The 14,256-nt window shown below is 61.5% G+C and overlaps 1 protein-coding gene and 1 non-coding gene across 3 annotated transcripts; one reads left to right on the forward strand and one right to left on the reverse strand.

Moving 5' to 3' along the window:
- Positions 1–390: 390 nt before the first annotated feature.
- Positions 391–7,708, reverse strand: LRRC8E (leucine rich repeat containing 8 VRAC subunit E). 2 transcript variants are annotated; one of them, XM_060630074.3, is made up of 4 exons: positions 7,619–7,708; positions 6,180–6,302; positions 4,464–4,606; positions 391–3,702 (listed from the first exon to the last, which is right to left on the reverse strand). In XM_060630074.3, exons 3-4 carry the CDS (start codon positions 4,599–4,601, stop codon positions 1,459–1,461), a joined length of 2,382 nt encoding a protein of 793 aa, XP_060486057.1. In that variant the 5' UTR covers positions 4,602–4,606; positions 6,180–6,302; positions 7,619–7,708; the 3' UTR covers positions 391–1,458. The 2 variants fall into 2 exon arrangements, with proteins under 2 accessions (XP_060486057.1, XP_060486060.1); XM_060630077.3 differs by lacking the exons at positions 6,180–6,302; positions 7,619–7,708 and adding an exon at positions 4,993–6,134.
- Positions 7,709–13,353: 5,645 nt separating this feature from the next.
- Positions 13,354–14,256, forward strand: LOC132674089 (uncharacterized). Its single transcript, XR_014136234.1, has 4 exons — positions 13,354–13,510; positions 13,630–13,729; positions 13,933–14,045; positions 14,147–14,256. It is a non-coding gene; the product is annotated as an uncharacterized LOC132674089 (transcript).

Here is a 14,256-nt window from a genome sequence, read left to right on the forward strand (position 1 = left end):
TCCTGGTTTTCGGAAAGCAGCTTGTCTCTGCTCTCAGTTGCCAGGAAGAGGCTCACGTTTTGCAGACATCTCGAGGTGTCCAGTCCCAGGAAGTCAGGGTCAGGCAGGCTGTGCCATACGCCCTGCCTACTCCCGGGCCCGCACAGGATCACTGGTGGGCATTGAAGGCTTGTGGGGACTCCTATGGTGACAGCTTACGGGTGGAACAGATAAAAGACTGGAGTCCGGAGAATAACAAGGAATGGAGAGGAAAAGGGGTTCTCCAGAAAAAAAGCTAAGCAGAAGATGCCACTTAATTTCTCCTGCTGAGGTCTGTCTTTGCTCCCAGGACGAAACTCATACCCTTCATTCTGGCACGTTAGTGTCACTGCTTGCCTGTCATTGGTCTGGATGAAATGGAAGGCTTAGACAACAGGAGTGGATACCAGAGATCAGAATTTTAGTTCTCATAGTATTATTTATTAACCACCCACTGATAGATGCTCCCTCACACAGAGAACATTTGAAAGACAAAGTCCCTGCCTGTTCTCAGAAACATGTAAATTCCACAGCAGGTGTTCTTAACCCTGGAGTCTGCCACCCTTAGGATGTCCATGAATGGCCCTCTGGGAAATCTGGGGGAATCTGTTGACCGCCTGAAGTAGCTTTGGAATTTTGCATGTGTGTGTACATTTTCCTGGGCAAGGAGGTGCCCAACTTTTATAAGATGTTCAAAAGTCCTAGGTCTTCAAAAGGGTTGAGACCCCCGGCTCTGAACATCCAGATTCTGTAGGTCAGCATTTCCCAACATACAGGCCTAGGACCACCTGCATCAGAATTACCTGGGATGCTGATTTACAGACAAGTTCCTGGCCTCCAGCCAGACCTGAGTCAGTCTTTCAGGGGTGGGGCCTGGGATGTTTTGTTCTGGGGCTGTTGATTTTGATGCAAGGCCAAACATGAGGACCATTTTACTGAGTTCACGTGTCCATAGCAAACAACTTATAAATAAGGGATTGGCATCAAAGTTGGGGGCAGGGGTCGCTGGTCCCTTGTGTCTGTGTCCCCTCCTTGGGAGAGAACCGCAGATGTAAGCTGTTTGGGTTGGGGGAGAAAGGGTTGAAATCCCATTGGGATGTGCCTCACCCCCACATACGGCACTAATTGAGCTAGAATGTCCAGGGGGAGGGCAGGACAGCCAGCCAAAGACACGGGTGTGCTTTTGGTCTGAGACTCCTGTGACTGAGTCGATCCCTCTACGACGGTCCACCCCAAATCCACAGCCTCCTGTCTCTTCTCGGACAAACCAATCCCAGGATCTTGTCTGGACCCCCCCCCCCCCCCCAACCCAAGGCTGATGTGTCTGCTCCTCGTCTCCTGGCCCGGGCCCTCTTGGCCACCTCGCTTGAAGACGATAGTAGAGATTCTGGGGCGGAAGCATCCAGAAGGCCTCTACCCCAACCTGCCCCACCTTTCGCTTCATTCCTCCTCCATTTTTTCCCGCACCTCCGCTGGCAGGCCCTCGTAAAGGGTGTCCTCCACCAGGAGCCCCACTCTCTTGAGCCCCACACAGTTGCCAAGTTCTTCTGGCAGAGCCTCCAAGCGGTTGCCCTTGAGCTCCAGGCGGCTGAGGGCCCTGAGGGCCCCCACCTGGGGCGAGAGCTGGCTCAAGTGGTTGTAGCCCAGGAGCAACGTCCGCAGCTTGCGGCAGAAGAAGAGCTCCTCCGGCAGGGCCTCCAGGGCGTTGTAGGACACGGCCAGGTGCTGCAGGCTCTGGAGGAGGCCCAGCTCGGGTGGCAGGGAGCGCAGCCCGTTGTGGGAGATGTCCAGCAGGCGGAGGCCAGAGCACAGGCCGAGCTGGGTGGGCAGGGTCTCCAGCTTGTTGTGGCTGAGGTAGAGCTGCTCGAGGCCCCGGAGCTTGCGCACGTGCTCGGGGACGTAGGCGATCTGGTTGTGCCACAGCTTGAGCGTGACCAGCTTGCGACAGTGCTGGAAGCTGAGGATCTCTTCAATGGACCGCAAGTGGTTGTCCTTGAGGTCAAGTTCCTGCAGCGCCCCCAGGCTGAAGATGGCATGGGGGATGCGCTCCAGCCCGCAGGCCACCAGCTCCAGCTCCCGCAGCGCCGCCAGCTTCTTGAGGCTGTTCAGGGCCAGCAGGCGGGCCCCGTCGTTGTGCAGACTAAGCCGCTGCAGATGCCCGGCCACGTCGGTCACGCTGGCCGGCACCTTGCTGGCATTGCTCCGCAGAGACAGCACCTTGAGCTGCTTCAGCTCCCGGAGGCTCTCGAGGGTCGCCGCCCGAGCCAGCTCCGGGGGGAAGAGCCCCTCGAGGTGCAGCTCCTCCAGGCCACGCAGCCCGAACACCCACAGGGGCACCTCGCGGAGCTCCTCGCACTTGACCCGGATGACCTTCAGGCGGTCCCGCAGGAAGATCTGCAAGGAGAAGGGCAGCCGGGCGGGCGAGTGAAGCAGGCTGAGCTCTTGCAGGTGCAGCAGCTGCGAGAGGCCCGGGGGGAAGGTGATGTCGCAGATGGCCTCCAGCCGGAGCGCCTCCACCTCGCTGAGCTCGAAGACGGTGTCGGGCAGCCCCGGGAGCATGCAGAGGGCCAGCTCGAGCCGGCCGCGGGCGTTGCGCTGCAGCTTCTGCCGCAGCTTCTCGGGCGTCCACTCATGGTTCAGGTTGAGCTGCTTCAGGCGGCTCTCGCTGACCTCGGAGAGGAAGACGGCAAAGCGCTTGGAGTAGAGGGAGTCATACTGGTCGATGAGGTGCAGCATGAAAGCAAAGTCGTTCTTGACGTCGGGGATGTCACCCATGCCCGTCTCCTCCCGCACAGAACGGAAGGAGTACTCCTTGAGGGGCCGGTGGAAGAGCCAGTAGAGGGTGTAGAGACAGGTGATCCCGTAGACGCACACGAAGGAGATGTAGCAGAAAGCCAGCTTGGAGAAGAGGTGGGCCTTCGTGTGGTTGCAGCAGAAGCTGGCGTAGCCCGTGACCTCCGAGGTCTCCACCCTGCAGGCCACCAGGAAGCTGATCTTCTCCACGTAGACCAGGTTGTAGACCAGGATGGCAAAGAACTTGCAGACTTTGAGCACCGTCTGCCGGATGTACATGGTGTACAAGATGTCCCCCTCTTCGACGTGCACGCGGAACTTCTTGACCTTCTCAAACAGGGCTTTGGCCTGCTCACCCTCCTTCTTGTCCAGTAGGGTGACGGCTGGTGGCTCAGTCACCACCTTCTCGGGCTCCACCAGCACCTTTTCCTTCTCACCCTCATTGGCTTTTCCCGGCCCCGCCGAGGCCTCCACGGTCGCTGTCGCCCGTCCGGTGGTGGGGCCCTTCTGGTTCTCCCCAGAGACCTCGGACAGGGCCCGTGTGGTCCACGGAGAGTCGAAACACTTGCCCAGAATGGAGATGAAGTGCTCGATCTTGGAGCTGGTGCCGGGGAACTTGAACCAGAAGCTGGTGCAGACCATGAAGATGAGCGTGTGAATGACGACCAGGTAGGGGAAGTACTTGGCGTACCAGTGGAGGGCTGTCTCGTAGCAGAGCTGGTTAATGAAGCTGTACTGCTGGAGGTCCAGATTGTTCTTGAGGCCGCTTACCTCCCGGAGGCCCCCCATCTGCTCGGAGACGCCCCGAGGCAGCAGTTGCTGGCAGGGGGCCTCTGAGAAATTCTCCTGGAGTTCGTGACTCGGCAGACAGATGATCTTGTCCTGTGTCACCTGGGAATGAGGGGGAAACAGGGCCAAGGAGCTGGGATGGCCTGCACGGTTGGGGGGAGAAAGGCAGGCTGAAAGTGGGAGACCCCAATCCCTGACTGTCCCCAGCGGGCTGTGACTTTGGAAGAGTCACTAAACTTCTGAGAATCAATCTTTGTCTGAAAAAAAGGAGTTAGGTTGAATTGCATCTTCCTTCTCCCTCCCGCCCCCCCCCCCCCCCCCCGCCGAAAGATACTGACCTCCTAATCCTTAATACCTGTGGACAGATAGTCTTTGCAAAGCAGATGTGATCAAGTTAAGGTGGGGTCATTAAGGTGGGCTCTAATCCAGTGCGACCGTGTCCGTATAAAAAGGAGCCATTTGCACAGAGACCCGTGCGCAGAAGGGAGATGAGAGAAGGCCCGAGGCCACCAGAAGCCAGGAGAGAGGCATGGGACACATACATGCTCCCTCACAGCCCGTAGAAACACACAACCCTGTCAACCCTTTGACCTCACACGCTCAGTCTCCGGAACTGTGGGATCGAAGCAGGTAGCCCTCCGGAATATCCGGGCCGCGACCCCACACGCCCCGCCTCTCCGACCCACTCAAACAGGCCCCGCCCCTGTAGGTCCCGCCCCCACAGACGGGCCCCACCCGGGCCCCGCCCCCTACGTGCCCCGCCAACTACCCGCTCATCCGGGCCCCGCCCCTCTCCACGCACCCAGGCCCCAACCCCTACAGGCCGCGCTCCATCCAGGCCCCGCTGCTGCCTCGCGCCTCACCTGCAGGGTGCAGCCGAAGACCCCGATCATGAGCATAGCCACGGTGAGGTACTCCGCCAGCACGTCCCACCAGGGTTTGAGCACCTTGAACGCGGGCTGCTGCTCCGTGAACTGCTTGAACTCGGCCACCGGAATCATCTTTCCTATGGGAGAGGAGGAGGCGGGGGTTGCAGAGACCCTCGAGAAGGGGCGTCTGGTGGCGGACCCCCAGAGGAGCCAGACACACGCCTCTGCTCCCAGTTTGTGCTCTGCCCTGCCCGAATCTGGCAGAAGGCACGAGCTGTGTGCCCCTCTCTCCCCCAGACCTCACCTTCTTCCTGAAGCCAAGCTACTACCAGTCTCACCACATCTGCTCCCCGGGATCCCTGCCCCCGCTCTGACGCCGCTCGCCCTTTCAGAGGTCAGGAAGGGCAGTCCACGGAGCCGCTGTCCCCCTGCTTGCCCGAGTGGCCTTCTCCCAGAACCCAGCCATCTCCCACCCTTGATGACGAGCCCAAACCACTCGCTCTGCCGCTCTGACTCCAGACACCTGGTGTCCGGACCGCTAGCCTCTGCTGTCTCTGCCACCCGGCCAGAGAGCGTCTGAGGCTGAGGACTTCCGGGGTGTGGGCCCCCCACCCCCTTCAGGGGCGCTCCGGGCACCACCTCCAACCTCCAACCGGAAAAGCCGGCTGGAGCCTGGCTCTGGTTACAGGGCCTGAGGGGCAGGGAGGGGCAAAGCTGAAGGCTGGTCAGTGGAGGGGAAGGAGGACTAGGACACCTGGGTTTCTAGAGGGATCGGTGCCCAGAAACTGAGGCAGACGACAGAAACCTGGGCTCTGACTGGGAGGGTAGGGGGTCGCCAGGATGGCCGGAGGGCAGAGGATCAGGAAATGGAAAACTCAGGGACAAAGCCAGAGTGACACCTACTGTCTGGGCTGGGGCTGGGCTGCCAGGCTCCTGGGCGGCCAGCCCGCTCTGTCTGTCCCTGGGTTTCACTTTAGACCAAGGTATCATTATTTCAGATACGGGACAGCCAGGAGCGAGTCACGTGGGGGCATGGGCCACAAGCTGGGACATCACCCTCCCAGAACAGGCAGCTGGGGAGCCTCCCTCCCCCTCTCCCGGAGGCTGGACGGAAGGAAAGGGAGGCCACAAGGCCCCCACTGCCTTTTGAGGGGGCTCCCAGGCTGGACTGCCTCTCACAGCACCCTGCCTCCCTTTGCAGTCCCCAGGTCCCTGAGGCCTGGGGTTGACTCCCGGGCGGGGATGAGGTAGAGACGGACAGGGATGCAGGCTGTAAGCCCTGCCCGCCGGGCTGAGGGCGAGGTAGTCCACCACACCTCCTAATCCCTTCAAAGGCCCTCACATAGGGATGGCAGGGGCAGCGCCCCCCTGACTCAGGCCCTGACTCACCCAGAGCCGGGGACAGGCAGGGGGTGCACAGACAGAGCACGGGCTCCCTCCCACAATGCCCCATTCCTCACTCGCAGTTTGATGCCCTGTCCTAAAAGAAAAGCTGAGTAGAAGTGCCCCAGCGTTTCAGTGCCGTCAGCCGGGAATCTTATCAGCAGCACCCTGGGGGCCACATGAACAATGTAGCCACCAAAAGGGACACCTGGGGGCATTCTGGAGTGTGCATACGGATGCAGGTGGGTACCCGGAGCCGGATACACTGGGCTGAGGGGAGACCCAGGACCTGTTCCAGCCAGCCACCGTTCTCCCTGCCCCGGGTACCTGTGAGGGACACGGCTCCGCTGTTGGGGCTGCGACAGAAATGCCACGTACACAGGCGAGGACCAACTTCCTGCCTGGGTCCATCTCGCAGTGGCGGAAGCTGCAGTATCCACCAGGTCAAGACTACAATCAAAGGCAAGACGGCGGCGACACCGAGGGTCCCCGGTGGATGGCCCAGTGGCTCCCACGGAACAAGGTATATACACAACGCCATCAGAGGCAGACACTGGGGTTATCATTATCTGTCTCCATGACTCAAACTCGATGGCCTGAACCTGCCATTAAGCTTCCACAGACACAAGGCTGGCCCCCCCTTTGTCTGAGCAGGGCTGGCGGGAGGGCCCTGGGCAGAGGGCTCCAGGGATGGGGAGCCCAGAGGAAAACAACAGCACGGCCATACGCAACTTATGGCCACCAGATGCTTCCGGTGCCTCCTTGAATCCCCACTCTGGGGGAGGGAGGGCACCACAACCCTCATTTTCCAGACTCAAGGGGAGGGAAGGAACCAGCTGAAGCTTTCACAGCTACAAGCGGTATGTGAGGCGTGACTCCCAAGTCTCATCTGTCCCCTAGCGCCCTGTCTGCTTCATCTTGGGTGAGAACCTCTCGCTGGGATGCAGCATCTTTGCCAAAAGGAGCCCGGAGGAGAGTGTTCTAGCAGAGAATGTTCTAGCAGAGAAAAGATGGGCGGAGGGCTGCTCTGCAGGGCAGGCCCTGGGGGTTCTGGTCGGCCTGGGACGGGGTCGTGCCCCCCGCCTAGCCTCAGCTCTACTATGCATGCCTCACCCCTGCGTCTCCCCTCTCAGACCCTCCCCAGGCTCCCAGCTTGCCTCCTGGGGGCAGTGGTGGGTGCTCGGGGTCCAGCGCCCCTCCTCGCCCACAACCCGTGCTAAAGGGCAAGGAGGACACAGGGGTAACTGTCAGCCCTGAAACGGGCTTTGAAGCACACAGGTCCAACCTTTGACTTCTACACAGGAGAGAAACTAAGGTCGGGGGTGGGGGTAGGGGTCCCCTAGTAGCAGATCTTGGGTCAGGCCCCAGGCCTGGGGACTCTCCACCTAGTACTTTTCCAAGCTGCCCAGCCAGGATTTGGGAGTCAGGGAGTCTTGAGGTTTAATAGTCCCAGAGAGGGCAACTTGGTAGGGACCCCCGGTGGTAGGGTTCTGGGGCGTCCAGGGGAACATGGCCAAGACCCCATGGGGGTCTCCCCCAGCCTGCTGATCTGTCCTTGGCCAGGCTGGCCTGCTCCCTGACAGGCGCCCTAGGTCTGGCCAAGGCCGAGGCTCTCGCCGCCTCCACCCCCTCCCCAGCTCCTTGTGTCCCTGGCGGGCGGGCCGCGGGCTCAGGCGGCAGTGCCGGCGGCACCTGGGGCGGTCCTCACGTGGGCCAGACCCCCACCCCGCCACCCGGTCCCCAGGGACGGGGAGCCTCCTACTCACCGCTCTGGCTGGGACGCTGGGCCCAACTCCTGGGTCCCTGGGAGCGGAGCAGCCGGGACTCCCGCAGAGTTCCCGGGCCAGCCTGGGTGAGTCAGGGCGGGCGGGCGGGACAGGAGCCCGGGAGCCGCCCCGCCCGCCCGCCCCGGGGACGTCTCGGCTCCGCCTCCCTTTGGGTCCTCCCAGGTCGCCCCCTACTCCAGACGCCAAGGGATTGCGGGAGGAGGGCAATCCGAATCCAGCTCTCCACGATCGTGGAGGGTGAGGGGCGGGCCGGAGGGCAGAGGTCTTAGAACTTTGGGCCGGGCTGCAGTCAAGGAAACTAGGGGGGCCCCCCCGGAGGCGCTGCGCGGCTCCCAAAGCCGGCCTGTGGGCCCCCTTCCAGGATCTAAGCTGTAGAGACCCTGTCAGGAACAGGTGAAGGGCCTCCTCATCCTTGCCCCCACCCCCACCCCAAGGGGCAGCCACCTGGCTGCCAAATCCAGAGGAACAGAGTCCGGGGGAAGGGAGGGGGCTTCCCCTTCCTGCTCTGACCACCCAGCCAAGGGAGGATGAGCAGAGTGGGGTGCTTACCTGTCTGGCCCTGCCCAGCCTTGAGACCTTCTCCGGACTTCGGAGGATGGGTAAGCTGCTCCCAGGTCTTGGGGGCGGCACAAGGGCTGGAAGGCTCTGGGATCTGGGGCTGGAGTCCGGTCTGGGAGGGCAGCTTCTAGAGAGGATGGCTGCCTCCCCACCCCCACTCATCCCTCCCTGGCCGAGAAGGCCTGAGCTGGGTCTTACACTGGCAAAGCACCCTTTCAGCCTGGAGGCATCCGGTGAACTTTGACCCGTTCTGTCTGCAAAACTGAAGGGAGAGGGGACCTTGACAAAGTGGGGGAATGAGATCCCTCCCCCACGGGGAGGCTCACGACTTCCACTAGACTGGAGACAGTCTGAGACCCGAGGCTTGAAACCTCGAAGATTGAGACCCCCTCTAAGCTTGGGTTCCTCTGCGAAGCCCTGTAGTGGGCGCGACCCTTGGAGACCCGGCCTCTTTCAGGTGTCTGTGGGTTCTACCACAGGCAGCTCGAAGACAGACAGACAGACAGACAGGAGGCCCTCTTCTCTCTGAGAGTGCCCATGCCCTGGTCTACAGCTTTACGCCGGGGTGACCATCCTGATACACATGGCTTTGCACACTTGTACAAATCGCCGAGGTCACTGTGACGGCAGCCCCATGACTGCTGTGTCCCCAACCCTTGGGATGGTACCTGGCACACGGGGTGGGGGGGCATTCAGTAAATGACAGGTGGGTGGACGACTGAGGTGTCGCCTTAGGTGCAGACCCTGACACGGAATTGGAGGCAAATGGTCCACCCAGAAGGTGATCCCAGGGCGCCCTGGGGGGTGGGTAACTGGGAAGTGACCCTGGGAAAGGAAGGAGGCCAGGAGGCATCCGTGAGGGTAAACGGAGCAGGTTCACAGGCAGCTGGGGCTCTGTTCTGCTGGGAGACGGTGGAGGACACACCGCCAAGTTGTCCAACCCAAGGGGCGAGGGGGTTGAGAAGGGCTGACCCGTCAGCTCCTGTCAGGCTGCGGGTTGCTCTGGAGAAGGGGGGGCGGAGGGGACTCTGCGGCACCTGCCACAGGTGTAGACGCCCCAGGAGAACAGCCAGGTCACGGGACACACGTATGCACCACGCCTTCCAGTTATTCTCCCGAAGGACCGTCTGCTTCACACCCCCATTGGTGGCGCGTGAGTCCCCCCCCCCCCATCGATCACACCCAGCCTTTAAAAAGCATTGTGGTGGGGCGCCTGGGTGGCTCAGTGGGTTGAGCATCCGACTTCAGCTCAGGTCATGATCTCACAGTCCGTGAGTTCGAGCCCCACGTCTGTCTCTGTGCTGACAGCTCAGAGCCTGGAGCCTGCTTCGGATTCTGTGTCTCCCTCTCTCTGTGCCCCGTCCCCGCTCATGCTCTGTCTCTCTCTCCCTCAAGAATAAATAAAACATTAAAAAAATTAAAAAAAAAAAAAAAAAGCATTGTGGTAAAATACCATGACGTAGAACTTACCACTGTCACCGCGGTGAAGTGTGCAGTTCAGCGGCATTGAGTGCACTGACGTTGTTCTGAAACCATTTCCACCGTCCGACTCCAGAATGCTTTTCATTTTCCAATGCCGAGATTCTGTCCCCATTAAACCCTGGCCCCGGCCCCCTGCCTCCCGCCACCTGCTGTCTGTCTCTACCAACGTGCCTCTCCTAGAGAGCCCACATAAGGGGAATCCTACCGTGTTCGTCCTTCCGTGACTGGCTTCTGCCACCGAGCACGCGTTGCCGAGGTCCATCCGTGTTGTAGCGGGTGTCAGAATATCTTTCCTTTTTAACGCTGAAAAGTATTCCGTTGTGTGGCTGGACCACATTTTGTTTATCCATTCATCTGTCGATGGATCCTCTACCCCTTGGCCGTCGTGGATAGTGGTGCTCTGAACCCCGGGGTGCAAATATCTCTTCAGGTTCCTGCTTCCCATTCTTTGGGGTGGGATTGCTGGATCATATGGGAAGTCCGTTTCATTTTTTCGAGGAACCGCCGCCCGGTCTTCCACAGCGGCTGCACCTGCACCATGTTCCCACCAACCGTGCACGAGGGCTCCCATTTCTTCACATCCTCACCGACACCTGTTATTTAACACTCAGCTTTTAAGGTTTTGTGAATGGGAGGTAGTTATCGATCGCTGCCAAACAAATCACCCCCAAGCCTAGGAGCTTAACACAACTAGCATTTATTGTCTCACACAATCTCTGAGGGTCGGGAACCTGAGAGTGAGTGTCATGGGTGGTTCACACCTCCCTCTCCCACTGGCCCCAGATATCACTGATTTGCTTTCTGACACTACAGATTAGCCTGGATTTTCCAGAATGTTATATAAATGGAATCATTCAGCGCGTTGTGTGTGTGTGTGTGTGTGTGTGTGTGTGTGGCTTCTTTTGTTCTGCAGGATATTTTCGAGATTTGTCCCTGTTTTGAGTGGCTTGGTACTTTGTTGCTTTTTATTTATTTTTAATTTTTTAAATAAAGTTTATTCATTTATTTTGAGACAGAGAGAGAGAGGGAGAGAGAGAGAGAAACCCAAGCAGACTCTATGCTGTCAGCACAGAGCCAGACGCAGGGCTTGAACCCATGAACTGTGAAATCATGACCTGAGCCGAAACCAAGAGTCGAGGCTTAACCAAATGTGCCACCCAGGCGCCCCAGTAGTTTGTTGCTTTTTCTGGCCGAGGAGTATTCTACTGTAGGGTACTCTCTGGTTTGCGTAATCCATCCCTGTTGATGGACATTTGAAGAGCGTTCTTAAAAGAAGGAGGAGCCCAGATCCCAGTGAAATGCAGAGTGGGTTCAGTGTAGCCTCGGAGGGGCCTTGCGCTATAAAAGGTGAGGGGCAGGCATCTGGGGGTGGCCAGTGGATGTGACTTGCTGGGAAGGGCACTGCTGGTGAATGGGCGGGTGGGCGGAGGGGGGGGGAACCAGGCTGCTGTCATGCCAGAAGGGGCTCACACAGGTGATGCTCGGAAGACTTGGGGAGGAGGTGAGGCCAGAATGATCTACTCTGGAGGGCAGCGCCCTGAGGAATGGTGAGGGGGCACCTCTCCCAGGCTGGAGGGAGGGGTCATTGAAAGGACAAATTCCAAAGGGTTTTGACCTTGCCCCCTCTCTCTTCCATTCCCTGAACCTCAACTGAACTCAGGCGCAACTCCTGAGGGGAGAAAGCCAAACCCCTGCTTCCGGCCACACCCTAGTTGAGTCTATCTTCCTTGTCCAGGTTCAGCCAGGTGCCAAAGCCCCCCACGCCCCGTCCTGTGCATGAAGCCCCCCCAGTTCCAGACAGTAGTGAACTGCTCCTGTGTGGGCATGCAGGCATGTGATGGGCAAAGGGTTGGGGCAGAGGGCGCTGGCTCTTTGGGATGGGGGAGGGGGTGGCTCAGTTTGGACAGAGGAGGTATCAGAGGTAGAAAGAACTGTGTGTGTGGGGGGGGGGGGGGTAGGTGTCCTAGCAATAAGCAGAGATGAAGGAGGGCGGCCGGCTCTGTCTTCCCACTCCTACCTCCCCCTTGCCCCAGTCCCCTGTGGAGGTCCTTCCACGGAGACCCCTGCGCGGGCTGGGAAAGGCACCTCCCACTCCCACCGGCTGTGCTGGGCAGCCTCCGACAGGGTCGTCTCTGCTCCTTCAGGCACCAGTTTTGACACCCCCCCCCCCCCCCGGTTGACTCCCCCCCCCCCCCCCCCCCCCCGCCCAAAGCTCGGCTCTGCTAATTGCTTTTGCTGACTTGACATAGGAGCATGTGGGGAGGGGGGTGCCCTGCCCTGCCGAGGGCTCGGAGCCTCTCACAGTTCTCTCCCCCAGCCTTCCTCTCTTCTTGTGTTCTCCCAAATCCGAGCCTACCCCTAAATTCCCACGGCTGCATTCTCTCCGTGGTCCGCCTCCCGCAACCAATGTAGGGGCTTCCTGGGGTCTGGGAAAAGCCTTGGATATGAGAGGGGCGGAGGCCCGCGGGGACCCTGGGGGGCCAGGCCTCCGCTGTCGAGAAGGCGAGGACTGGGACCAGGGACACTGAGCGGCGGGATTGGTTGACTGGGCACGAGGCACGATGGTCCCGCCCCCTGGTTGCCAGGGCCCGGCCTATCCGCGTCCAGGCGGGCATCGGTCGCCAGGTGGTTGGGGTGGGGGCCAAGGCAGGTGTGTGTGTTTGGAGGAAGGGGCCAGGCCCCGTCGGGACCCCAAGGGACTCCCTCCCGAAGCCCCTGCGGCTGGGAGTCTGGGGCCCTGCGGCGCGGCCGCGGAGAAGCCGCCCCTCCTTCCACCGCGCCTCTCCCCACCGCCCCCGGCGCGCTCCCGCCCGCCGCCTCCCGGGGCTGGATCGAGCGCGCGCGCCCCCGTCTCCCCTTCCGCGGCCGAGGGGCGGGCCCGGCTCCCCGCGCCACCGCCCGCAGCCCCCTCCCCTCGCCTGCCGGCGGCTCACGCCAGCCCCGGCGCTCCCGCCCGGCCCCACCCCAGGCGACCCAGCGTGGAGAGGCGGGCGGCCAGAGCCCGAGGTGAGCGCGGCGCGAGCAGGTGGAGCGGGCGGAGCGGACCAGGGCCCGGCTGGGGGAGGGGGACGGGCTCCGGACGCGGCTCTTTGTCTCCGCGAGCCCCTTCGCGGGCCGCCGGGGCCGCTCCTCCTCCTGGCAGGTGCCCGCATCCTCGGGGAGGGCGCTGGGGGCCGGGGAGGGGACCAGGGCTTGCGCTCCCGTCCCCCTCAGCTGGAGCCTGTGGCAGACCCCCGTCCCCGAGGCTGGTGGTCCGGGTCTCTGAAGGGGCGAGGGGTAGGGGCGTGGGTCTCGGGTCCTGAAAGGGAGCCGAGGCGGGTGGGCTGGGGCAGGCAGGGCCTCTCAGCTTTGGAGGAAGGCGGTGAGGGTGGGACCAGGGGACCACCGTGAGCAGCTGGGCTGGTGAGTGGGTGTGTGGGTGGGAGGGAAGTGGATCGAAGCCGAAGTGTGGGCGCCTGTGGGTGGGGAAGGAGCAGCGAGGTGCCGGGACCCGGGTCCCTGCAGGCAGCGTAGCAGCGCAGGAGCTGGGATGCTGATCTGTCTGTCTCCTCATCAGGTGCGGGATGGACAAGAGGGACAAGGCCAGGGCGGGGGCCGCTACAAGGACTCCGGCTTCTCGCCCTCCCGGCCTTCCCACCCCCAGACCCCCGGGGTCTCCTCGACCCCCTCCCCCAGTAACCAGCGCGGCGCTCCGAGTTCTGGGGGCAGCGGGAGCTGCAGGGCGAGGGCCCCTGGCCGAGCGAGCTGGAAGTACCCGGGCAGCCGCTCTCCCGGAGGCTGCTCCCCGGGTGGGATCAACTCGGAGCGCTGGGACAGGCCCCCGGAGTCCAGGTATCCCGCCCTCTTTGCCCCCATTCAGACCCCGTCTTTCTGTCCCCCCTTTCCTTGTGAGGCTGCTGCCTCCCCTTCCTTTCCGGAGGCACCGCCTTGACTTGGCCTTCTCCCCGCAGCCTCCAGGCCCCCAGCTGCTGGGAGAGGGGAGCGGGCCCCTGCCAAGACCCCAGGCCCAGGCTCTGTCTCTAGCCCGGGACGTGCCAGCGGGACCACCAGGTAAAATGCCTCTCCAGTCCCTTTGGCAAGGGCTACTGTCACTAACTGGAAACTTTCAATTTTACACATGAATTGGGGGAGTGGGTGCATTTACAGGTCGCTGGGCACAGGTTGCGTGTCCCCAGAGAGGGCATTGGTGGGAACATACAGGCTTGGGAGAAAGCAAAGAGTTCCTTCTTGAGCGGGGCCGCTCCTGTCCCTAGGCTAGGCACTCTTGCGCAGAAAGGGCTTCGGCCCCCAGCTGAGGAACCCGTGGCCAGAGGAAAAGCCCCAGAAACACCTAGAAGGAGCCCGCTGAGCGCCGGGGCACGGAGAGGTACGTGGCCTGGGGGTGGGGTGGGGAACGGGGTTCCTGGGCAGTGAAGGGGACCAGCCTGGAAGTATCGGTGACCCTCTGGCCTTCTACTTCGTCCCCAGACTCTTCCGGGCCCTCCCCAGGCGCCCCTTCCCCAGCCACCTCCCGTCGGTCCCGGGCTGCAGGAGCTGAAGTGGGTCTCCCTCGGGCAGCTCCGAATGCCCGGCCGCGG

This window comes from Panthera onca, chromosome A2 (assembly GCF_046562875.1).
Source record: "Panthera onca isolate mPanOnc1 chromosome A2, mPanOnc1 haplotype 2, whole genome shotgun sequence".
NCBI classification, from domain to species: Eukaryota; Metazoa; Chordata; class Mammalia; order Carnivora; family Felidae; genus Panthera; species Panthera onca.

What these genes read in the sequence shown, in the direction of transcription:
- LRRC8E (XM_060630074.3), bottom strand. Translation starts at nt 4,601, where the DNA reads ATGATTCCGGTGGCCGAGTTCAAGCAGTTCACGGAGCAGCAGCCCGCG. An exon ending in TCTTCGGCTGCACCCTGCAG is followed by an intron (nt 3,703 to 4,463) that starts GTGAGGCGCGAG and finishes CCTCATTCCCAG; the next exon opens with GTGACACAGGACAAGATCAT.